Source organism: Salvelinus sp. IW2-2015, linkage group LG5 (genome assembly GCF_002910315.2).
Source record: "Salvelinus sp. IW2-2015 linkage group LG5, ASM291031v2, whole genome shotgun sequence".
Taxonomy (NCBI): domain Eukaryota; kingdom Metazoa; phylum Chordata; class Actinopteri; order Salmoniformes; family Salmonidae; genus Salvelinus; species Salvelinus sp. IW2-2015.
In genome coordinates, this window is record NC_036844.1 from 10687372 (window position 1) to 10712809 (window position 25438).

At 43.0% G+C, this 25438-nt stretch overlaps 1 protein-coding gene across 1 annotated transcript in view; it reads right to left on the minus strand.

The window, feature by feature from the left end:
• Nucleotides 1–580: 580 nt before the first annotated feature.
• Nucleotides 581–25438, minus strand: part of LOC111964492 (GDNF family receptor alpha-2) — a 64466-nt gene continuing 39608 nt past the window's right edge. The window contains exons 3-9 of the mRNA XM_023988381.2: nucleotides 15132–15325; nucleotides 14788–14975; nucleotides 4828–4937; nucleotides 4042–4182; nucleotides 3701–3885; nucleotides 2724–2771; nucleotides 581–2178 (exon numbers count right to left, since the gene is read on the minus strand). Of these exons, the coding sequence (XP_023844149.2) occupies nucleotides 2035–2178; nucleotides 2724–2771; nucleotides 3701–3885; nucleotides 4042–4182; nucleotides 4828–4937; nucleotides 14788–14975; nucleotides 15132–15325 (1010 nt within the window). The 3' untranslated portion in view covers nucleotides 581–2034. The remainder of the gene's footprint in view (nucleotides 2179–2723; nucleotides 2772–3700; nucleotides 3886–4041; nucleotides 4183–4827; nucleotides 4938–14787; nucleotides 14976–15131; nucleotides 15326–25438) is intronic.

Sequence of the window (25438 nt, forward strand, 5' to 3'; positions counted from 1 at the left end):
GTGACCAAGTTTTAACTTCTTGACTGATGTCTTGAGATGTTGCTTCAATATATCCACATAATTTTCCTCCCTCATGATGCCATCTATTTTGTGAAGTGCACCAGTCCCTCCTGCAGCAAAGCACKCCCACAACATGATGCTGCCACCCCCGTGCTTCACGGGTTGGGATGGTGTTCTTCGGCTTGCAAGCCTCCCCCTTTTTCCTCAAAACACAATGATGGTCATTATGGCCAAACAGTTCTATTTTTGTTTCATCAGACCAGAGGACATTTCTTCCAAAATGTACATCTTTGTCACATGAGAGTTGCAAACCGTAGTCTCGGCTTTTTTAGGCGGTTTTGGGCAGTGGCTTCTTCCTTGCTGAGCGGCCTTTCAGTTATGTCAATATAGGACTTGTTTTACTGTGGATATAGATACTTTTGTACCTTTTCCTCAGCATTTTCACAAGTCCTTTGATGTTGTTCGGGTTGATTTGCACTTTTCACACAAAGTAGTTCATGCTCTAGGAGACAGAACGTGTCTCCTTCTGAGCGGTATGAAGGCTGCGTGGTCCCATGGTTGTTTATACTTGCATCTATTGTTTGTACAGATGAACGTGGTACCTTCAGGCATTTGGAAATTGCTCCTAAGGATGAACCAGACTTGTGGAGGTCTAAAAAAAAATTCTGAGGTCTTGGCTGATTTATTTTGATTTTCCCATGATGTCAAGCAAAGAGGCACTGAGTTTGAAGGTAGGCCTTGAAATACATCCACAGGTACTCCTCCAATTGACTCAAATGATGTCAATTAGCCTATCAGAAGATTCTAAAGCCATGGCATCATTTTCTGGCATTCTCCAAGCTGTTTAAAGGCACAGTCAACTTAGTGTATGTAAACATCTGACCCACTGGAATTGTGATACAGTGAATTATAAGTGAAATAATCTGTCTGTAAACAATTGTTGGAAAAATGACTTGTGTCATGCACAAAGTAGATGTCCTAACTGACTTYCCAAAACTATAGTTTGTTAACAAGAAATGTGTGGAGTTGTTGAAAAACGAGTTTTAATCACTCTAACCGAAGTGTATGTAAACTTCCGACTTCAGCTGTATGTGTATATATATGTATGTGTGTGTGTGTGTATATATTTGAATGTGTGTTCACACATGTGTGTTAACCCTGTCTACCAGGCAGTGAGGACTATAGGGAGCGAGAGAGAGAGAGATGCAGCGTTGTGATTTGTGTCTGTGTGTGTGTGAAGGTGGTGTGCATTACTGAGGTAAGAGACAGAGGAACAGTCCTGCCTCTCTGGACTTTCTGCTCCAATCACAATAGAGTCAGTACTGTCCGGTCCAATGTCAGTATAGTTCATTCAATCAAAGTATATAGTCACTGGCTCTAGATCATTAGTCCTCTCCTTGATTGTTGCTCTGTCCCATTCTCCGCACATGAGGTTTACAGTCTCTTTTAAAATGTGTATGAGCATGAATTTCTGGAGGTGCAGTCTCCAATTAGATTATTTTAACAAGTGCGTCTGTTGGCAGCACACTTCACAAGCTCATTGTACTCTCTACCAGTTAAGACATCAGAACTGCCAGCTCAGCCAAAGTGTCCATGCACTCAGAAAAACGCATCAATACAAAGTATGGTAATGTAGAACTCAGTCCTCAATGTTTCGGGTAGGAGAATAGGACAGAATCAGAGGCTCAAGTCTCTCTGGTGATCCATCAAAACATCCTTCAGTCGATCCAGCATCTGTCTCATGTTCTCTCTATTGTTCTCTTTCTCTCTGTGCTGTAGGATCAGTGCCCATCTATTCTCTCTCCCCTCCTCTCTTATCCTCATCATCTCCTCACTTCTCCATTCTCACTTTGCTCCTCTCTTATCCTCTGCTCTCTTCTTCTCTCGGCTCTTCTATTGATGTTGTTGTTGTTGTTTTGGTTGACATGGTAGTGGAGGATGGGATGTCACAGAAGTTCCTGTGCGTGGCGTTCTAGCTTCCTGTCTGACCCCGAGGACGGGGTTTATAGGTTAGGGGTCAGGTGAGTATGTGTGCTACAGAGCCTGGAGCAGAAGCCCCAGCATGGCCACATACACACTCACACACCCTCTCACACCCAGGGGTCCAGAGGCTGCTGCAGAGCGCTGTGCTCTCTCCTCCTCTCCCTCAGAGTCCACAGAACCTTGGGCCAATAACGCCTGAGCGGGAGAGAGAGAGGGGGGGGGGGGGGGGGGGGGGGTGGTGGGGGGGGGGGGGGAGAGGTCATGTAAAGGTAAATAGAAGAGAGAGGAAAGAGGGAAAGCGAATTAGTCATCTGATGTAAATGTGCTTTGAAAAGAGAGCGAAGACGAGAAAGAGCAGCATGACAGGATTGAGTTATGAGTGAATAGATGGATGGATGAACATAGTGATGAGATGTTTATAGATGGATGGACAGAGTAGATGGAGATGCAGAGAAGAGTAAAGCAGATATGACAGATGGACAGAACGTGGAGAGGAGAGCGAAATGGACAGTGTTACGGGGAGGAGGCGATGGAGGGCTGCTGCTTTCAGACAAACTGTTATGAGTTCTGTCAACAGTCAAAGAGAGACACACACACACCCACCCACACAACACACCACCACACCACACACACAACACACCACAACCACACAACACACACCCACCAACACACACACACACAACACACCACAACACACACACACAACACACACACACACAAATCGCAAACACTCATCTCACCTCTTCACACTCGAAGTCATTGGAAGGAATGCACTTTTGTCCTCCATCCTGGAAAAAAACACACCATCAGCATCAACATACACACAGCATAAGCAACAACACACACATACACACATATATTGCAGATGAATCTCACATTCAGCTCATGTTTTAAATACAGTTACAGAAGGAGGAGAGAATGAAGACTGTGATTAACTCTCACACTGCGAGGGACAGTGTGTGTCACAACACACACCAACACACTCTCTCTCGCCAAAGTCTGCAGTTATCTCCCATCAGCCCCTCTCTGGGTCTCATTAGCATATCCCTGCCGTCTCCAGGGTGGGAGAGCCAATCAGATCTATATCTCCTCTCAGAACAGGAGACTCTTTCATGGCCAGGAAATCAAGAGATAATAGAGAGCAGAGAACTGAGAGATAAATAACTAGTATAACAAACCACCTCTCACACACACACACCCTCCGGACTCTTCGTGATCAGTCTGAATGTCAGGGGTTCCGTGCAGGAGCAGAAGTCCTGGGATTAGACTGCCACTGCAGGCCTTGACAGTTTAACATACAGTCAGTATACACACACACACAACACACACACACACACACACACACACACACAACACACACACACACACACACACACCACACACACACCACACCCCACACACAACCACAACACAGCCACACACACACACACACACACACACACACACTCATCCATGAACACACAGCATGAATATTTCCATCCATCTCACAGTTACCCCGATGTATTCTGTCCGTGTGTGTATTTCCCCTCCAGCCTCCATCCCAGTTACGGAATATTTAGAACGTCAGGACTAGATATTTCCTCAGCCGGTCAAGTGTCGGATGATTAAATAATTTATACATGATGCTCCCTATACACTATGAAAATAGATACGTCACATGAACTAACGTCACTATTGATAACCATTGACACGCACACACAGGCACACACACACACACCTTAAGGTTGGCACAGGTTGAGAAAACACAAGCGCTATCCAGAGGCTTGATGTCATTGGCTTGGAGAGAGGGAGCGGGCTTAGAGTTGAGGGGTGGCTGTATGGGAGGAAAGGGCGTGGCCAAAGACTCCGTGACGGGAAGTACACTCCCCTCTGATCCATAGCCAAACGCCTGGATGGAATTCTCTATAGAAACAGGCAGGAGAGAGAGAGAAGAAGAAAGAAGAGAGAGGCAAAGATGGAGTGCAGGTATTACAGCTAGGTCACTGTTAGAAAAAGAAACACAGAGGGACACAACACACACACCACACACACACACACACACACTTGCATTCCACTCACTGAGGCAGGTGTTGTGTGTGAAGTCTCTGAGGAAGGCGTCACACTCATTTTCCTGGTTGCCAGTCCCTCTGCAGGAGCACCAGGGAGAGATGGTGCTGTTACTGGGACTGCTGTCCATGTAGTTAGGAGTCACATCAGACCCTGGACAGAGGGGGGGAGTAGACAATATTCAGAACCGAGAGTACGTTTGAAGAACGCTTCTGTTGGGATAGAAAACCCTACAGCAAATTGCTGTTAAATGGATAGAGGAAGCCAAACTCTAGTGGACTACGGCATATGTAGGCATATTTGAAATGGTGAAATTATGGCACGGGGTGACATTTAATTTACATAGCAATTTCCTACCATCCACTAGGGGCACCGCGAGCCCCTAATACCATCTAGTAGGCTTGCGACAAGCTAGGCCTTTGGGGATAGGGTTGAGAATGGTCTTCAACCGAGCATCGCGTTCTCAATCCCAGTGCTAGGCAATCGTTTAGTTGTATTTTTTTTCTGTTTTAAACCTATCCCAAACCTTAACTCTAACCGTAACCACTCGGAATTAATGCCAAAGAATAACTCCAATGCCTAAATTGAACAAAAGAATTCAAGGTTCGTTTCGGTTTTAATTTCTCCCAGTTTTACTAACATACAGAAGATGACGTGGAACACTTCATGATCTTCAGACGGCCCCACATGCCATATTTAAAATGGCAAGCCATGTCATATCTCTGTATCTGCAGTTATGGTAAGGTATGGCGTTTTCTTTAGTGATTGAGTTGCGAGAGAGCGCGTGTATGTACTCACCAACGAGGCCTACGTAGGCCATTAGACAGCCGTGGTAGTTATCATGGGGACAGCTGTTGATGGAGTGACCAGTCATCTGACAGGTGGTATGGAAATCAGCCAGTCTTGACCTACATGCACACACACGGGCAAATGACAAGCACTCATCGTAATATCGCCATTTTAGCTTTTCAACCGAAGGAACTTAAAGACAGTGACACATACACCGAGTGTACAAAACATTATGGACACCTTCGTAATATTGGGTTGCACCGCCAACTTTTGCCCTCAGAACAGCCTCCATTCGTCAGGACGTGGACTCTGCAAGGTGTCGAAAGCGTTCCACAGGGATGCTGGCCCATGTTGACTCCAATGCTTTCCACAGTTGTGTCAAGTTGGCTGGATGTCCTTTGGGTGGTGGACCATTCTTGATACACACGGGAAACTGTTGAGCATGAAAAATCCAGCAGTGTGTGCCTGAAAAACCCAGCAGCTTTGCAGTTGATTGAAGTGAATTTAACAAGTGACATCAATAAGGGATCATAGCTTTCACCTGGTCAGTCTATGTAATGGAAATAGCAGGTGACCATAATGTTTTGTACATACGCGGCCTATGCAGGAATCAAACCCACAACCCTAATATTGCCAGCATCATGCTCTAACCACACTAAGCCATTGGAACCACCCACTATAGTACTTACAGTAAGCATTATAATCATATTGTACGGCTATTTTATGGGAGATATTATTGTTTTCTGTAGTTCTAAAATAAGGTGAATCAGTTGTTTTGAATTACAATGGATATTGATTATCTACCCAGCAACTACTTTTTGCTGTTGACTGTTGAAGAGTCTCAATCCCAACCTACCATCCATTCTCAAAGTCCTCTCCAATTGATTTGAGAAGGAAAATAATTGACTTTGACACAAGCCAATGATAATGGAAGGCTGGATAAAAACTACATCGCATTCACATGTTACCTCAAGACAAAGTAAGCGGTCTTTCGTTGCATTGCGAATGAGGCTATGTAAGAGAGACGATGTTAGCCAAGGCCAAACAGTAGCTGTCTGCTTTGTACTGTAGAGTGCCAGACACCTCCGCAGGCATAGGTAGCCAGTGGAAAAAGAAACTCACAGAGATCATTATTTGCTTTACATTTTCAGTCTCTCACGGGGAAGGGAAGGGAAAGTGAGCCGAGCATGAATGTCCTGTTGATATCTTCCAGTTTTGTCTCGATGCCCATTAAAAAAAACACCAAGGACGTTCAAAGTCGCCGCTGTGCACTCAAAAGAGAAACTCAAAAGAGAAACTCAAAAGAGAAACTCAAAAGGGCCTTTCTCAGTTGTGAATATTTCCCTCATCCGGTCTTCCTCGATTCTAATTAGAGTTATTTTCAATTTTATGTCCTAAATGGCACCTTATTCCCTATATTGTGCACTACGTTTGACCAGAGCCATATGGACCCTGGTCAAAAGCAGTACACTATTTCTTTCTGCCCTACCATTAACATGAAAAACACATATTTCTATATGACATCAGCTTCCTAGCTTGGTATAGGGTGTTCAATCAAAAACACATATTTTGACCAATGGGTAATTGTGTAGATAATACTCTAAGAAAACCAATGGCCAAAACGTCATGGCTCTATCATAATTCGTTCAACATTTATTGGCGTTTTTCCCATTGTAGGATGGTCAAAAAAAAGGTGACTAAATCAATGGAGGCCAGAGAAAAAAAGTGGTCATAAATCAGTGAAATAGCATTGAGCAAGCTAGGCTAGATGCTGTGCGAGAATTAAGGCTACCTSATAGGCTTACCATTGAACTCGTCTTCTCAAATCCGGAGGACATAAACAATATAGAGGTAAGATAGATATCGATTTTGAAACATGACATGCAGCATTTTCATACACTATGTGTACAATATCAGTCAAAAGTTTGGACACACCTACTCATTCAAGGCTTTTTCTTTATTTTTTACAATTTRCTACATTATAGAATAATAGTGAAGACATCAAAACTATGAAAGAACACATATGGAACCATGTAGTAAGCAAAAAAGTGTTAAACAAATCTAAATGTATTTTCCAACCATCTTGTAGGAGTTCCAACATATGCTGAGCACTTGTTGGCTGCTTTTCCTTCACTCTGCGGTCCAACTCATCCCAAACCATCTTAATTGGGTTGAGGTCGGGTGATTTGATGCAACACTCCATCACTCTCCTTGGTCAAATAGCCCTTACACAGCCTGGAGGTGTGTTTTGGGTCATTGTCTTATTCAAAATCAAATGATAGTCCCACATAACGCAAACCAGATGGAATGGCATATCGCTGCAGAYTGCTGCGATAATTAACTTTTAACAAGGCACACTTGTTAATTGAAATGCATTCCATTTGACTACCTGATGAAGCTCCCGAGTGGTGCAGTGGTCTAAAGTACTGCATCTCAGTGCTAGAGGCGTCACTACAGACCCTGATTTGATCCCGGGCTGTATCACAACCAGCTGTGATCGGGAGTCCCATAGGGCGGTGCACAATTGGCACAGCGTTGTCTGGGTTAGGGGAGGGTTTGGCCGGGGTAGGCCGTCATTGTAAAATAAGAATTTGTTCTAAACTGACTTGCCTAGTWAAATAAAGGTAAAATAAAAAGCTGGTTGAGAGAATGCCAAGAGTGTGCAAAGTTGTCATCAAGGCAAAAGGTGGCTACTTTGAAAAATCTCAAATCTCAAATATATTTTGATGTGTTTAACACTTTTTTGGTTACTATATGATTCCATATGTTCCGTATGTTTGCTTACTACATGATTCCACATTGGCAATTGTCTTCACTGACATTTTCAACCTCTCCCTCTGTAATACCTACACGTTTCAAACAGACCACCATAGCACTGTGCCCAAGAAAGCGAAGGTAACCTGCCTGAATTATTACCGCCCCATAGCATCACAACAGTAGCCATGAAGTGCTTTGAAAGGCTGGTCATGGCTCACACCAACACCATCATGCCAGAAACCCTAGACCCGCTCCAATTCGCACACCGACCCAACAGATCCACAGATGACGCAATCTCTATTGCACTTCACACTGCCCTTTCCCACCTGGACAAAAGGGACACCTATGTGACAGTGCTGTTCATTGACTACAGCTCAGCATTCAACATCATAGTGCCCACAAAGCTCATCACTAAGCTAAGAACCCTGGGACTAAACACCTCCTTCTGCAACTGGATACTGGACTTCCTGACAGGCCGCACCCAGGTGGTAAGGGTAGGCAACAACACATATTCCACGCTGATGCTCAACACTGGGGCCCTTCAGGTGTGTGTGCTTTGTCCCCTCATGTACTCCCTGTTCACCCACGACTGTGTGGGAAAGCATGACTCCAACAATCATGACTCATTAAGTTGGCTGATGACACAGTGGTAGGCCTGATCACTGACAATGATGATACAGCCTTTAAGGAGGAGGTCAGAGACCTGGCAGTGTGGGGCCAGAACAACAACCTCCCTCTCAATGTGTGCAAGACAAAGGAGCTGATTGTGGACTATAGGAAAAGGAGAGCCGAACAGGCCCCTATTAACATCGAAGGGACTGAAGTGGAGTGGGTCGAGAGTTTCAAGTTCCTTGGTGTCCACATCACCAACAAACTATCATGGTCCAAACACACCAAGACACTTGTGAAGAGGGCATGACAACACCTTTTCCCCTTCAGGAGAGGGGGATGGGTCCCCAGATGCTCAAAAAGTTAAACAGCTGCACCATCGAGAGCATCCTGACCCGGTTGCATCACCGCCTCGTATGCTATGTGCTCGATATCTGAACGTAAGGCACTACAGAGGATAGTGCGTATGGCCTAGTACATGACTGGGGCCAAGCTTCCTGAAATACAGGACCTACAGTGGCAAAATAAAAGCATGTGAACCCTTTGGAATTACCTGGATTTCTGCATAAATTGTCCATCAAATTTGATCTGATCTTCATCTTAGTCACAACAATAGACAAACATAGTGTGCTTAAACTAAAAGCACGCAAATTATAGTATTTTTCTTGTCTATATTGAATACATAATTTAAACATTTACAGTGTAGGTTGGAAAAAGTATGTGAACACCTAGGCTAATGACTTCTCCAAAAGCTAATTGGATTCAGGAGTCAGCTAGCCTGGAGTCCAATCAAAGAGATGAGATTGGAGATGTTGGTTAGAGCTGCCTTGCCCTATAAAATACACTCACAAAATTTGAGTTTGCTATTCACAAGAAGCATTGCCTGATGTGAACCATGCCTTGAACAAAATAGATCTCAGAAGACCTAAGATTAAGAATTGTTGACTTACATAAAGCTGGAAAGGGTTACAAAAGTATCTCTAAAAGCCTTGATGTTCATCAGTCCATGGTAAGACAAATTGTCTATAAATGGAGAAAGTTCAGCACTGTTGCTACTCTCCCTAGGAGTGGCCATACTGCAAAGATGACTGCAAGAGCACAGCGCAAAATGCTCAATGAGGTTAAGAAAAATCCTAGAGTGTCAACTAAAGACTTACAGAAATCTCTGGAACATGCTAACATCTCTGTTGAAAAGTCTACGATATGTAAAACACTAAACAAGAATGGTGTTCATGGGAGGACATCACGGAAGAAGCCACTGCTGTCCAAAAACAACAACATTGCTGCACGTCTGAAGTTTGCAAAAGTGCACCTGGATGTTCCGCAGTGCTACTGGCAAAATATTCTGTGGACAGATGAACCTACTGTTGAGTTGTTTGGAAGGAACACACAACACTATGTGTGGATTAAAAAAGTCACAGCACACCAACATCAAAACCTCATCACTGAGCTCTTCAGTAAGGCCATTCCTTTTCCCCAGATTGCTCAGTTTGGCCGGGCGTCCAGCTCTAGGAAGAGTCTTGGTGGTTCCAAACTTCTTCCATTTAAGAATGATGGAGGGCACTATGTTCTTGGGGACCTTCAATGAGCAGATAGTTTTTGGTACCCTTCCCCAGTTCTTTGCCTCGACACAAAGCTCTACTGACAATTCCTTTGACCTCATGGCTTGGTTTGTGCTCTGACATGCACTGTCAACTGTGGGACCTTATAGAGTGAGGGGTATAACCTTTCCAAATCATGTCCAATCTTGATTGGACCACAGGTGGACTCCAATCAAGTTGTAGATACATATTGTCACGGATCCCCCCCGGTACTGCTGATCATTCCGTTCACCAGCTCCGGAGGTCTATGTCACCGGCCTTCTAGGCATCACTGAACTGGATTCATTACCACCAACTCCGGACTGTCTTCTCTCATTACTCACACTTGGTTCCCATTCCCCCTGATTAGTAATTGTATATATGTGCCCTCTTTTCCGCATTGTCCTTGTCGATTATTGTCCCATGTCCATTGGTCTGTCCACCTGTACTCTGTTGTATTGGCTTTCGTGGTACGTGTTATTGTGCACTTGTTATTATGAGTCTCGTCCCCTGTTTACACCTCACTCTTTTGTTTGGGTTACATCCCTGTGTTATATATACACATGTGTTTGTTTTGGGCTTCGTCCCCGTCGTTTTCATGATGCACTTTAGTCTGGGTGGAGAAATAAAAACCCTATTACGTATTCCTGCGCCCGTCTCATATCATTATACAGCGTGAGACATCTCAAGAATGATCAATGGAAACAGGATGCAACTGAGCTCAATTTCAAGTCTCATAGCAAAGGGTCTGAATACCTATGTAAATAAGGTATTCCGTTTTTTTATTTTTAATACATTTGTAAAAAAATTCTAAAAACCTGTTTTCATTTTGTCATTATGGGGTATTGTGTGTAAATTACATTGAATCCATTTTAGATTAATGCTTTAACGTAACACCATGTGGGAAAAAAATCAAGGGGTCTGAATACTTTCCAAATGCACTTTATATATATATATATATATATATTCTTCAACAACTTTCCATCCTACAAATGTGGAATAAGCAAAGGCTTTGATTTCTGGTCAAATGGGATCTTAGAAAATATCTAGCAGAAAAAGTCTTAAAAGGTTTTAGAAATACATCAAAAACAATAGTCTTGAAGTAAAGACCCCTGCCAAATAGTATCAACATGTGTATTTAGTTTTGCAGAAATGATTGGCCTTCTGTAAATGTAAGAAAAATATTGCCTTGTGTTGTCATTCTGTTACCAAAAAACCCACATATCTTTAAGATATTTTCGAATTTCCCTCATTAGGAGGGAGGATAATGAAAGTTCACAGAAGTCACTGGTAAAGTTAGACCTACCAATTAGTTATAGTGTTTTCACTAATAAGAATTTGGTTGATTATTTATTAAGTGATTAAAACACGTACCACATTTTTACTACATTGCATGTGTGTGTATGACTGACAGGTTTGAATACTGCGCTGTTGACGTTCTCATAGAGGTCAGTCATTCCATGGGAGTGTGTGCTTATGCCTTTGTGTGTGTTTTGGTGTCTATGTCGGTATGCGTTCAGGTGTCTTAGGATGGATGAGCAATGCTTCACAGGAACCTTTGAAGTTGACACACACACTGACTTCTGTGCCCTTGGTTTTGGGGGAGCTGTGGTGGTGGATGTGGTATCTGACTCATAGACAACGATCAAAGGGCAGAGTGTGTGCGCGTGCTTGTGTGTATTTTTGTATGTGTGTGTAAATTCATATTCGATAAGAGAACTGTGTTGAAAGATAAGACAGACTCACTGTCTGACAGCTAACTGCTATGCTGTATTCTAGTGTCCAAGCTAACAGCCTTGGCTAGCCAATGTAGTGCACATGCATATCGAATAAGGACATAGATTCTCTGTCCACTCCTCTCTCCCGACCGCTCTTTCAACTCTCTCTCCACTCTATCCCTTTTTCTCTCCTCCCAGCGCTCTTCTCGCTCTCTCTCTCTCTCTCTCTCCCTCTGACCCTGACTTGTCAGTTACAGTGAAGCAGGTTCACAGTTATCCCATGGGAAACACCTTATTATAATATTTACATTAGCAGAGGGAAAACACACAAACCAAACACAGAGAAATTATAATAATATGGAAATGTATAACTGACACTGCTGACCTTAAATATAATTGGTCAGAAATAACCTACACTCCCATTTTAACAACACCTACTGTATATTTATGAGAGGAGAGGAGACAGGCCCGGATCTATGGGACAGGTGCTTCTCACCCATTTTATTTTATTTTGTGGGGGGGCATCTATCTATCTCAGAGTCAGCGCTAACAAATGTTCGGCCTCAGCTAGAGTGTTGTCCGGGAAAAACAGGGGGGTGTGCAGAAAATATTGCATGCTAAATTTAATCGCATTTGGTTGTGGTGTGTGTCAGTCATTTTGAAATCAAGTAACAACATCACAGAGATGCTTGAATCTCCTTGCACGTATGGCACAGATGTGAGACTCAAGGCCACAGGCTTATTGAAAACAGTGACAGAGCAGAGCTTTAAGTTCATTTCTAACAACAATTCACAATATCCTGGGGCTCCTCAACCCTCCTAATAAGTTACTGCAGTCTGAAGCAACTGATCTCCACACCGGTGTCAAACTTGTCCACAGTACTTATGGGTGCGTTGATAAACTGCGATATGATGCTGAATTCTAAAAGATTTCGGGTGAATGCCAGGAGGGCATGAGCACACCAGCTCCAAGCAAACTACGGAGACTCATCAGTAAAACTCTGCAAGAGCACTGAAAGCATAGTGGATCAGCATGTTGATGGAAATGAGAAGTGAACAACTGTTTTCAGCATTTTGGATGCCGTGCTGGGGGAAATGTCATCGCGATTTAGCAAACCAAATAGTCAACTGGTGGAGCCTCTGTGTACCATGGATCCTGAGCCCAAACATTTTGATGTGACAAGGTCAAGCCGTTCTTGGATCTAACCAAAACTGAACTAGTGGAAGCTGAGTTTATTGTGACCTGCAAAGAGAAATCGCAACCACACCCAGCAGCAACAAAGACCCCACTCAGTGTTCTTCAAAATAACAGCGGGCCTTTGTCAGCAAGGCCGACTGCGCTGTTGGCACTGAAACTTGGATTAACATTTGGGGCACCTTCAGCAATGTGCAAAAATTCCTTCTCCACCCTGAAGTACATATTTCCTTGCACGGTTCAACACAGCATCGAGGAGGCTGCAACTCTTCTAAATGGTAAGCTAAAACCATGTGTTTTCCCTCATGTAAGCCTACTGGTTGTTGGTCATTTTTTTAATGTAATATATAGTTTAGGCGTTTGCTTTTTACTTCAATACATATATTTTAGATGTATTTGATTCTTAATGTAATTTCTTGTTTTTGCGGGTCTAATTGCTTTTGATAGATATACAGCTTTGCGTTATTTGCTGAGAAAATGGCCAATGTGGCCTATTGGTTGTGCTCGGAGGTAACCCCTGGCGTGGTGCTCCTCTTGGGTGGTGCATCTAACGTTACCCTTTCATCACACTGACTGGTGGAAGCCTTCTGTCCATTGTCCTGGGGTGGCGGGTAGCCTGGCGGTTAGAGAGGCGAGCCAGCAATCAGAGGGTTATCAGAGGGTTCCCGGTTCCAACAGGAGAAATCTGTCTACAAGTGAACAGCTCCTGGGCTCCCAGTGTGACAGCTCCCCGCACCTCTCCAAAAAACAACTGTGTGTGTGTCTTTTGGAGGAGTTGGGTTAAAAGCGGAAGTCAAATTCTGGTTGGACCTTGTGTGCAATTGACCAGTAAAGTGATCTTAAATCGATGGTTATGGTGTGTGTCGGGCTTCTCTTCAACATTGTATTTCTTTCTTGTGTGCAAAATGAGAGTTGCGTATATGGCTGCATTTCAGAAGGGCCGACATTTTTAACATTTTGTATGTCGCAGTAGTACAGGACGAAACGTTCACTCTTGTTGTCATTAGCATTACACACAGTCGTTGTGTGATAGGCTACTGTAAAAGTGATGTCAATATTATGAAAACGACACAGCCTACTTTGTCACCCCTCCTTGTTATTTTGCTATGGTGTGTGTGCGTGTGTGTGTGTGTGTGTGCGTGTTGCTCTCGGAATGGCCATTTACTCTTATTCACGGCAGATTCTAATTGGCTACTGCCATGTAGGACAWTTCACATCAGCTATGAATATAGAACATGCACTTAGTTTGATTTAGTTTGCTTTTCTGAAACTCTCCCACAGAAAAATGATGTGTAGGCCTATGGCAATTACAGCTGCATTTCGCATACACTTGTATGTCATAATGGGGTGCATATCTTTGTGTTATTATATAAAACGACAGTTGTTGGCCACATTTCAGATACATTTTTGCACATTTGAAAAGTAGTAGGACCAATCTACCTCGTTTTAATAGGGCTCTAAAGCAATACCCCCCCCTCCCCGGTGCATCTGTGAGTGTGTATTTGGTTATAAAGAGGGGTTTTGTTCTGCCTAAATCTTCTCTTTAATTAATTGTCATTACATATTTACAATATTTGCATAGCTAATGAGTTCATGGCTGCCTGCTCCAATCAGCGTCCAACTCAGAGGCCCCAAGTTATACCCGCAGATACCATCCTCTACCTCTCTCTTAATCTCTCTACCTCTCTCTCTTCTCTTCTCTTCCCCTCTCACTCTTCTTCTTACTCTCTCCTCTGCCCCCTCGCTCTTTCTTTTCACCCTTCTTTTTCTTTCTCTCTCCATCTCTGCTCTCTGTCTTTCTTTCTCTCACTCTCTAAATTGCCCTGAAAGCCTTTCAGTACACACACAAACACCAAACCCCCCAAACAGACCGCACAAACCGCTGGGATATTTGGGACATCATGTAGGAGGAAGAGAGAAAATCTAATTCCTGAGGCAGCCAAAAGACTGATCCCAGCGCTCAATGTGTGTATGGTTGTGTGTGTGTGTTTGTGTATGAGCGTGTGTTCATGCATGCGTGTGTTGATGAGTGTACACACTTGAGTGTGTGTTTGTGCATGCGTGTGTACATGCGTGTGTACACTTGAGTGTGCGGGAGTGTGTAGCCTACCTGCAGAGTGCGTCGGAGCGGCAGTTGCGCCGTAGCTCTAGACAGGAGGGTCTGTGTTTCTCCTGGTGGGAGCAGGCAGGTACGATGGTCTGTCTACGTCTCTCTGCACAGGCCTGGTCAGGACATGAGCAGAACAAAAGGGGGTAACTCAGCTCCCACGACACACGCTCAAAAAACTGACGCAGCGCCTGGGGACACACAGGACAAATTGCAATCATTATAGTCGTCTTCATCATCAACATCATCATCATTATCGTCATCCACCATGTGATGGGACTCTCGTTAGAAGTAGTGTATTACTAGGGGATAGGATCATTTCAGACTTAAATCCAACCACCACCCACCTTGTGACATCGTTTGCGGCTGCAAGGCTCCTGGTTGGCCTGTGAGGGCTGAGGAGGCTTGTTGCAGATAGCGATGTAATTGGAGCGTTGTCTCTTGCAGGTTTCGTTGAGGTTACAGGCCTTGGCTGCGTCAAGGCATGGGTTACACGGTTTTCCTGGCTCTGAGCATGGGTTGGCCTTGGACAGAGAGGAGTCTGGGAGATGTGTGAGGTTGAGAGAGAGAGAGAGAGTACACAGTGAGTACACAGTGGCAGAATACCTGACCAKTGTGACTGACCCAAAAAGAAGGAAAGCTTTGACTTTGTTCAGACTCAGTGAGCATAGCCTTGCTATTGAGAGAGGCCACCATAGGCAGACCTGGCTCTCAAGAGAAGACAGGCTATGTGCAACTGCCAAAATGAGGTGGAACTGAGATGCACTTCCTAACCTCCTGCCAAATGTAGACCATATTAGAGACACCATTTCCCTCAGATTACACACGACCCACAAGGAATTTGAAAACAAATCAAATGTTGATAAACTCCCATTTCTATTAGGTGAAATACCACAGTGTGCCATCACAGCAGCAAGATTTGTGACCTGTTGCCACAAGAAATGGGCAACGAGTGAAGAACTAACACCATTGTTAATACAACCCATTGTCACGATCGTTATAATAAGTGGACCAAAGCGCAGCGTGATCTGGGTTCCACATCTTTTATTTCTATGTGAAACTCACAGCAAAAAAAAAACAGTAAATCTCAAAACGAAACGTGAAGCTAACAATAGTGCTACTTGGCAACTATCCATAGTCAAGATCCCACAAAGCACAAAGGGGAAATGGCTGCCAAAATATGATCTCCAATCAGAGACAACGATAAACAGCTGCCTAAGTGGACCAAAGCGCAGCGTGGATGTTCAGCCTATATATTATGAAGTGAAACTCACAGCAAAACAAAAAACAATAAATCTCAAAACGAAACGTGAAGCTAACAATAGTGCTACTAGGCAACTATCCATAGTCAAGATCCCACAAAGCACAAAGGGGAAATGGCTGCCTAAATATGATCCCTAATCAGAGACAACGATAAACAGCTGCCTCTGATTGGGAACCATACCAGGCCAGGCTCTCATAGATATATAATTACCTAGATGACCCACCCTAGTCACACCCCGACCTAACCAACATGGAGAATAACAGGCTCTCTATGGTCATGACGTGACACCCATATATATATTTGCCTTTTGTACTTTAACACTGTATATACTGTAGCCATAATATGACATTTGAAACCTTTCCTTTGGAAATTTAGTGAGTTTTCTGTTTACTGTTAATTTTGTATAATTTATTTGCACCTTTGTTTATTATCCATTTCACTTGCTTTGGCAATGTAAACATGTTTCCCATGCCAATAAAGCCACTTGAGCTGAATTGAGAGGCAGAGAGAGATAGAGAGGAGAGTAAGCTAGAGAGAAAAGGCTAATATGAGTACTGAAAGTTAACAGACACACACACAATCTGTGTCTAACCCCAGTGCTTGTCTTGTTACACATCACCAGAGACTAATGCAGGGATCACCAGCTAGATTCAGCTGCGGGCCAATGTTTTCTGAAGCAGATGGTCGGGGGGACGGAAATTAATTACAAATAATTTGTAGACTCTCAATTGACCGCAAGAAGCCCAAACAGAAATAATGTTTGACTAAAACATAATCATTTCAAATCTTGCTTACATTRGTATACAATCACGTGTCTCTCTATTATGCATGGGAATACTTGAGAATAGATTTCTTCAATTGAAATCACTTGGAGCTGATTTCCTGGTGTTTTTACAGTCTATGTCCAACAATGAAATTCCACACAAAACAATATATATGTATTTTTTTGCTCAGAAAACTTGGGGGGCCAAATACAACCCCCTGGGGGCCAAATTCGGCACGCGGGCCGCCAGTTGGGGAACCCTGGTCTAATGTGACCAAATATAAACTCAGGATAATATCTGTTTAATGAAGCTAGAAACACACACACACACACACACACACACACACACACACACACACACACACACACACACACACACACACACACACACACTTTAAAGAAACAATACTGTCAGTGGGAACGAGACACTGTTATGTAAAGTTCAAGCCCTTATTCTCATTATCGGTGACACGGTTTGTTGTAGTGGGAACACATTCTAAATCAGCATTTTTATTTCATACTCCACATCGCATATTAGACTTCTAATAGAGCACTATTGGTCCCCGTAGGGCAACTCTGACACACACACACACACTGACACACACACCTCCCCCTCCTTGTAGTGTATTGATTGTGTCAAATGAGCTGAGCTCAGGGTGATTGAAGTAGACAAGCCTTAATGACTGGAGAATAACGACTTCATTACAGCTTCACCTTCCAGCTGCACAGAATTACTGATGTGTGCACTGATGTCTGTATTATTTTCCGGTATGTGCGGTGTGTGTGTGTGTGTTTGTGTGTGTGTGTGTTGCTCTCGGAATGGGCATTTACTCTTATTCGCGGCCGATTCAAATTGCCTAATGCCAATGTAGGACATTTCACATAAGTGTTTGGTTGTGTGTGAACTAGCTCTCATGGTCTCACGTCAGAATTAGAAGTTCATCCATGTTTCAGAAATGTCACATTTCTAAGTTGTTCCAAACGTCAAAATCTGAAGTGTTAAAGTTTAGGCATCAATTGTTTTACCTATTAAACTCAATTACAGCCAGGATGGGTTAGTCTCACTCTGGCCTTGGGGAATGTTGGGGAACGCTGTGCATATATATCTAGCTACCTGGCTGTGTGTTCCTTCCAATGGTGTATTTTATAAACCCTGGATTGCTGATGCTATGTGTTGGCCAGTGAGKGCCTTTGAAGCCACTGGTCAGCCATATTGGCACTCCCCAGAAAGATCATTCCTCCATAGGAATGAATGGAATTCTACAGCATTTCAATTAAATGTTTCAAGGACAAAATTATATGTATTTTGTTGTTGTAGTGAAAACAGAGACATTACACCATTCCAAAAATGATACTTTAAGGATTAAAAAAATATATATATATATTTTCAATTTTTTTAATGTTTATATCACATAATATAATTAAAACATATGCATTTGTGTGTCTGCAATATAATACATCTGGCAAAAACAAATGTAGATGTTAATAAATGCATTTCTATAGCTTAAAAAATATCTTACAATGGTGGACGAATGCTAAGATGGAGGGATCATCAACTAGAATCAGCCGCGGGCCAATATTTTCTCGAGCAGATGGTTTGTAGACCACCTCTGACTCTCTCTATCCCTATCTCTCTTTCTGTCTCTCTCCCCGCTCCCCCCCCCCTCCACGTACGCCTCCTATCCAGATATGGACTGGCGTCAAATATTGACTTGTATCATGGGTCAACTGGCTGGTGAGTGTGTGTGTGTGTGCGGGCGCATAGGTGCGAGGGCTTTGTTTGCAATCTAAACCGTGTCTTCTTGTTATAGAGTCTCAAGCCCATAGCCCAAGGCCCTGTCTATCTCTTAATCTCGTCCATCCTCCTCTCCTCTCCTTCCTGTGCTAAAGTATTCAGGGGGAAAAGTGAGGGATCCCAGGAGAGGGAGCGATAGAGATGGAGAGAGAGAGAGAGCAATATCCAGAGTGAGTGCATGGGCCAATTAGAGTGTTGCCCTGGGTCAGCTGTTATCTCTCTCACACAGCCTTTACGGGTATCTACACACAAAGCCTTGCCCCCAGACACACACGCACACACGCACACGCATTCAGATGTGTACACATGCATGCACACACACAAACATGTACACACACTTTTACACATAGTGTCTTACATATATGTTTTATTAAAGTGCTGCAGTTGGGCAGCCTCTCAACTACACCCCCCTCCCCCTAGACAAGGTCAGAGAGAGGGGGGAGTGGGGGACGAGGAGAGGCGGAGAGAGGAAGATGGGGAAACTGGCAAAGTGAGGGGCGGAAAAGGAAAGGAGAAGGAATTTGACAAGGAGGGGAAAAGAGGAGAGATGAAGAGAGACGCCTGAGAGCAGCATAGACACAGCTGGCTAGCCTGACCAAAGCCACACACACACACACAACGACAGACATAAAACACACGCACATGCACACAAACATCTGTAGAATTAGACAGATGGAAAGAATATGGTAGAAAAAGATATGGAGATGTATATGTGAAGCTAGACAGTACTGAGCAGAGCGAACTGTACAGCAGTGGAGGCTGCTGAGGGGAGGACGGCTCATAACAATGGCTGGAATGGAGTCAATGGAATAGTATCAAACACATCAAACAGGTGGTTTCCATGTGGTTGATACCATTCCATTGACTCCATTCCAGCCATTATTATGACCCGTCCTCCCCTCAGCAGCCTCCACTGCTGTACAGACAGAGCTATGATGTGTCAGATGAAAGAAGAAGAACCTTGTTAGAACCAGAGACTGATAAAACAGAACCGAACATGGAATGTATTCAACCCCCCTCACTTAGATAATGATCAATGTCTAGAGTCCCCTGTGCTCAGACGTACTGCAGGGAACACACACGAAATAATGAATGTGCATGTAGCAGGTTTCACAATAGCAGATATGCACAAACACACACACACACACATGCAATTACACACTCAAGCATGCAAGCACGCACGTATGCACAGCCAGGTTGTGAAATTCAATGTCCATCCAGGTACCAGGGATGTCGGGAGATTACTTAAAAACCACCCCCTTTGGTCAACGGTGAGCGTTATTACCGTACCATCAACTAGGCTTGCAGTTTGCTAGGGAGTTATTTTTTTAATTTAACCTTTACTTAACTAGGCAAGTCATTTTAAGAACAAATTCTTATTTACAATGACGGCCTACCCCGGCCAAACCCGGACGACGCCTGGGCCAATTGTGCGCCGCCCTATGGGACCACCAATCACGGCCGGATGTGATAGAGCCTAGAGCCTAGATTCAAACCAGGGACTGTAGTGACGCCTCTTGCACTGAGATGCAGTGCCTCAGACCGCTGCGCCACTCTGGAGCCCAGTTGTGGACGAGGGTAGTGGATGGGGGTAAGCCGCAAGCTCCGGCTCTGGCTCAGGGGGCCGCGAATTCAATTAAAGCATTAGGCACTGGTTTTTCGTTTTAAACCTAACCAAAACCCTGAACTTAACCATTCGGAATGAATGCCTAAACTTAAACTGGAACTGACAGGATTTTAGCAACATGACATCTGTTCATATACAATCCCAGGAATAATATTTCCCTTTTTATTTATTTTTTTAATATATTTTTTTTACATTTTCTGACAATTTAGCACTTAGATATGGTCATTTTCCCATTTTCAAAAATTCATAGAATGTTTGGTAATTACGTATGCTAAGGCATTTGTGAAAATTTGATTGGGAAAGCGGCCGTGCGTTTGAAAGTGGCCGTGCAGTTGGACAATTAACTGCAGTAATAAAACCTAAAAAAACGTCTCTGTCTCGTCCAGCCAATCAGAGCTACTGTAGGCATTTATTTGCCACACAGGCCTGCCATCATTCACTTTGAACTGGACTGTGTGTTACGGGCAGTTGCAACAGCGCGACTTTAGATCATRAGAAAGCATTCACCAAAAGCCACAAAATACACCTGAATTGATTTCTGCAAATATGTAAACACCACGGGAGTCCTCTTACAGTACATTTGGGAACTTTACAGTCCTATTGATCAAACAACCATGAACAGGTAGGCTCTCTCTCCATCAGATATGCACAACAACAACAACAAGATCAACAACTAATACTAGCCAGAGCAAGATGAGCTAAAATCTAACGAAATAACATGAGGTAAACCCCCTCAAACTTTTTCAGTTAGCTGGCTGTCAAAATTGCACTGATAAACGATGGGGAATTGTAGCCTACTCGTCCCAATCAAGCACCCAAAGCTAACTAGCTAAAGTTGTCTAGCTTGCTAGTTAGCTACTTCCAGACACAAACGAGAGAACACCTTACTCTGACCATTTTACTCGCCCTAGCAGAGCTGGTTAGGCTGTTACATGTTATCTAGGGCGTTCGAGACTAAGTGTAACTTTCTTTGCCTACATTTACTGACACCGGTTGGTCATATCAAATGATATCAAATTGCATTTGTCACATGCGCCGAATGTAACATATTTACAAAATAAACTAAAGTATAAAAAGAAAAAGAGGTAACACAAAAAATAACAATAATGAGGCTATATACAGGGGTTACCGGTACCGAGTCAATTTGCGGTGTCAGTGGGTGTTGCACGTTCATAAATTCATCAGTTATTCTGCACTCTGGCACACTCAGACAAGAGTGCTCTGAAATCAGAGTAGATAGCCAGAGTGAATTTGCGAACGCTAGCGATATGCTAACTGGTTAACAGTCATTCAAGTTCTTACTAGCTAACCAACTGTCACCTGCATCTCTAGCTGTGTTTATCCACCGAAAAACGACATGAGGGGAAAAAGTCAGTCACTCACCCACTCCTCCAATGACATGACATCCTCCTAACAGCTGGCTAGCTGTTAGGCTCCGTGTCTTTAGCTTGCTACATAAATAGATAAGCTAGCCTATTAGCCACGTTATGACTGACTTGTGATCATTGCCCTTGCTTAGTTACATTAGTAAATTTTAGTCCAAAATATTGAGCCATTGAGCATGAAACAGTGCATCCCGAATGGAGGCAGCAAACAATGTACCAGGCCAATTGTGATTTGCAACCTAATAGCAATATTTTTGGAGTACCAAGAAATGTATTGGTGAATTATATTAATCATATATCGAACTGCATCCATCTATTCTGCCAACAATGCCTTAGTGTACGTCATGGAACGTTGAAGCAAATATAACCTATTTTTAAAACCTCTTATGAAGATTGGTGAATGTGTAGCATAAACTGGGAATTTGATATTATAATTGTGTGTTTGTTTCATATCTGCAATGTAATTAAATCGCTGTCAGTTCCACTTTAACGAGTTGTTTTTGTTGTAACTGTAACTCTATACAAACTTAAGGGTCAAACTATGAAGTTTTGAGAAACTTCGAAATTTGACGTTTGGAGAAACATGGACAAAACCGTGAAATCTTGTTGTGTATGCAAGCAAGCATGACATCAGCAAACTGCTCGCCTACATGACGCCACAAACGCTGTCTTCCCYGTACAGTTGAAACCGGGATTCATCCATGAAGAGCACACTTCTCCAGCGTGCCAGTGGCCATCAAAGGTAAGCATTTGCCCACTGAGGTCGGTTAGAACGCCGAATTGTAGTCAGATCAAGACCCTGGTGAGGACGAGGAGCACTCAGATGAGATCCCTGAGACGGTTTCTGACAGACAAATTCTTTGGTTGTGCAAATACATAGTTTCAAATGCTCACTAACAGGGATATAAACACATTTCTGCACAACATTTGAGAGAAATAAGCTTTCTGGGATCTTTTATTTCAACTTGTGAAACATGGAACCAACCAACATGCATGTTGCATTTATATTTTTGTTCAGTGTATATCCCCTCTTCCTTCCTTCTTTTCTTGTTCCCTCTCACCCTCCTTCTCCTTCTTCTCCACTTTCATTTCGTCTTTTCTTTTCCTTCTCTCCGCTCTCTTCTGCTATCTTCACCTTCTTCTCTTGTCTGTTCTCCTCCTTTGTCCTCATCCATAATAATGATGTGAGAGGTCTAAATGATGTCTGTTATGTCACCATGTGATTCAGTCACACTCATTTTTCAAGATGGCGACAAGCATGTCTTTTTTTCTCTGATCAATGTTTGTAGCTGAATTTTTGTTTCATATAACTGTGAAAACATTGGACAATAGTGCATACTGACTTTTAAGGAGACATACAAAACATGTCTGCTGAAACRTTTGAGGCCTACTTCTATTTACCTGGGCACCCTACTCTGCACTGGGYCATTTTTCTGAGCAGACACCTTCCTACTGCTTTTTTCATCCTTCCACTTGACATTGTGCCTTGGATGGTTTTGAATTTCTACCAAACAAACTCCACTTCGTTTAGTATACRTGGATTTACTATTTTTTTACTCTCCCACCACCCGGTATAGCGCTTGCCTCCCTCCCGGCTTCCACCACCCTGTGCTGGAAACTACATACCCTCCAAGGTGCTTCTTTCTTGGCTAGCATACTGGTAACATGGCCTCCGTTGCGTTGTTGTTTTGATGGGRCCCAGCATTTAATAGCATTGAGTAAGTCACTGCTCTCTCCTTGCTGTTGTTAGGCTGGTGAGTTTTGTGCCTTGGGTGTATTTATATGCTGGGTCCTAGTGCTGGCTGGGTTCTAGTCTGTGGTTGGGTTCTGGTTTGCTGCCTATTACTGTGGTGATCCTACAAACTGTGTGATTCCATCTAACTAACTATCAATCTGTGTGGATTGACATTTAGTTGATTCCTCGCCAACCTATTTTATTTGTGTGAATTTTACCTGACTTTTGGAAATAACTGATCTCTTCGAAATACCTTCTAACACGGAACCCAAACCGGCGTCATCGTGGGTGACTGAAAGACGAACGAGGTCAGTGGCGGTAATGCACCTAATTTATGAAAGTTMCCAATCGCAATATAAAGTCAAGAYAAGAAAAAGCCTAGGAGGAGAGATAACTKCAAATMATTTGGTTGACCGTTTTATGTGTGGATTAATATTCGGGGGAGGGGACCTTGTGCATTTCAGGTAAAATAACAACTCAATGTTTATATCCCAGGACAAATTAGCTAGCAACAGCAAGCTAGCTAAATAGGACAAATTGCCAMAAATGTTTAATGCTTTTCGACCAGTCCCCAAATCAATGTAATTGMTTCAGAGTTTGTTTTGATATTTTAACCTGCGTGTCGTGATCGCTTTTGGTGTGGGGGGACAAAATACATTTAAGCACGATGGCGCACYATGGTGCACGCGAGCAGCCAGTTTGGGTTCCGTGTAAGCCTATTCACAATGATATTGGGCTCAATGGAAACTTGCTGTATGATCAGAGAAATGATTGTCAAAGCTTTTCTTTTAGGCTATTTACAGACTAATAAGTACTGGATGCTTGCTAGCAATAGACAACAGGAAATCCACAGGTGCCGTCCAATTTGGATCCTGGTCTGCTTAAAGTGTGCAGCGCCCATCATTGTTGGTTCAATAACCCACCGTTTTTATTTAACATTGTTATTAGGAAATATTCCAAAAGTCTGGAAATCAGCTCTTGTGCTGCCACTCCATAAGGGCTGGGATAGTAGTGATCTCAATAATTATCTTAATAGTGATCCGTGTCTAGCTAGATTTCTTCAAACCTTGGTAAATGTACAACTTTACTCTTTTTATCTGAGAAATGCATTTTGAATGTAAACCAATCAGGGTTTAGGCCTGGGCATAACACTATTACAGCCATCGTGATTGATGGGGTTAAAGTCTGAACTTCTTGAAGTACATAAAGGTGTACCACGTGTCGACATTGGGACCTGTTCTCTTCACTATTTATATAAACACCATTTGTCAATCTGTTAATATTTGAAAGCTCAATCTACYGTAGATGGTGGTTCAGGAGCTAAGATATAAAGTTGGCTTTTTCTACAGAAACAGATAACGCCTTTCTCTAAGCAMGTGGAAGCTGATTATTCAGTCAACCTCTCCATCGGTTCTTGATTATGGTGACATTATTTATCAAAGTGCAGCTGATACTGCTCTTAAACCTTTGGAAGCCATGTACCATAGTACCCTTCGTTTTGTTACAGGTGACAGTTTTGATACTCATCACTAAATCCTGTTTTAAAAAGTTTGGCAGGACTTCGCTAAAGCCCCATAGATCTCTACATAACTCCCTTTTTGTTTGCAAGGCCCTACTTCAAAATCTTTTTTCATCTCAATTTGCATTTGAAATATAGACACGAGTTGCCTAACCCATTCACAGGCTTGATTAACTCTTGAGGTTCGTAGGGTCTCCACCGTGCTAGGTAAATCTGCTTTAAGTTTAATTGCACCGTATTGCTGGGAAAAAAATCTAAGTACATTTAATCTTGATGTTCTGGTGCCGTTCGGGCAATTTAATGTATTTATTGGGACATATTTGTGGAGGAATGTAACTGTTTTTCTGGGTGATTTGTGATGTTTTATGTGTTTCCTTCACATGACTGTTTTTGTATTTTAATGTGTGTGTGTAATATGTGACTCGTTTCAGGAAACTAGGCACATGTCGCACATCACTATTTCACCAGAGAGGAATTTCGAACGTAAACATTTTTTTTAATCAAAATTGTTTTTTTGGAACAAATGCCTTCTGGAACATGTGAACTTTCATGTGCCTTAATGAAAT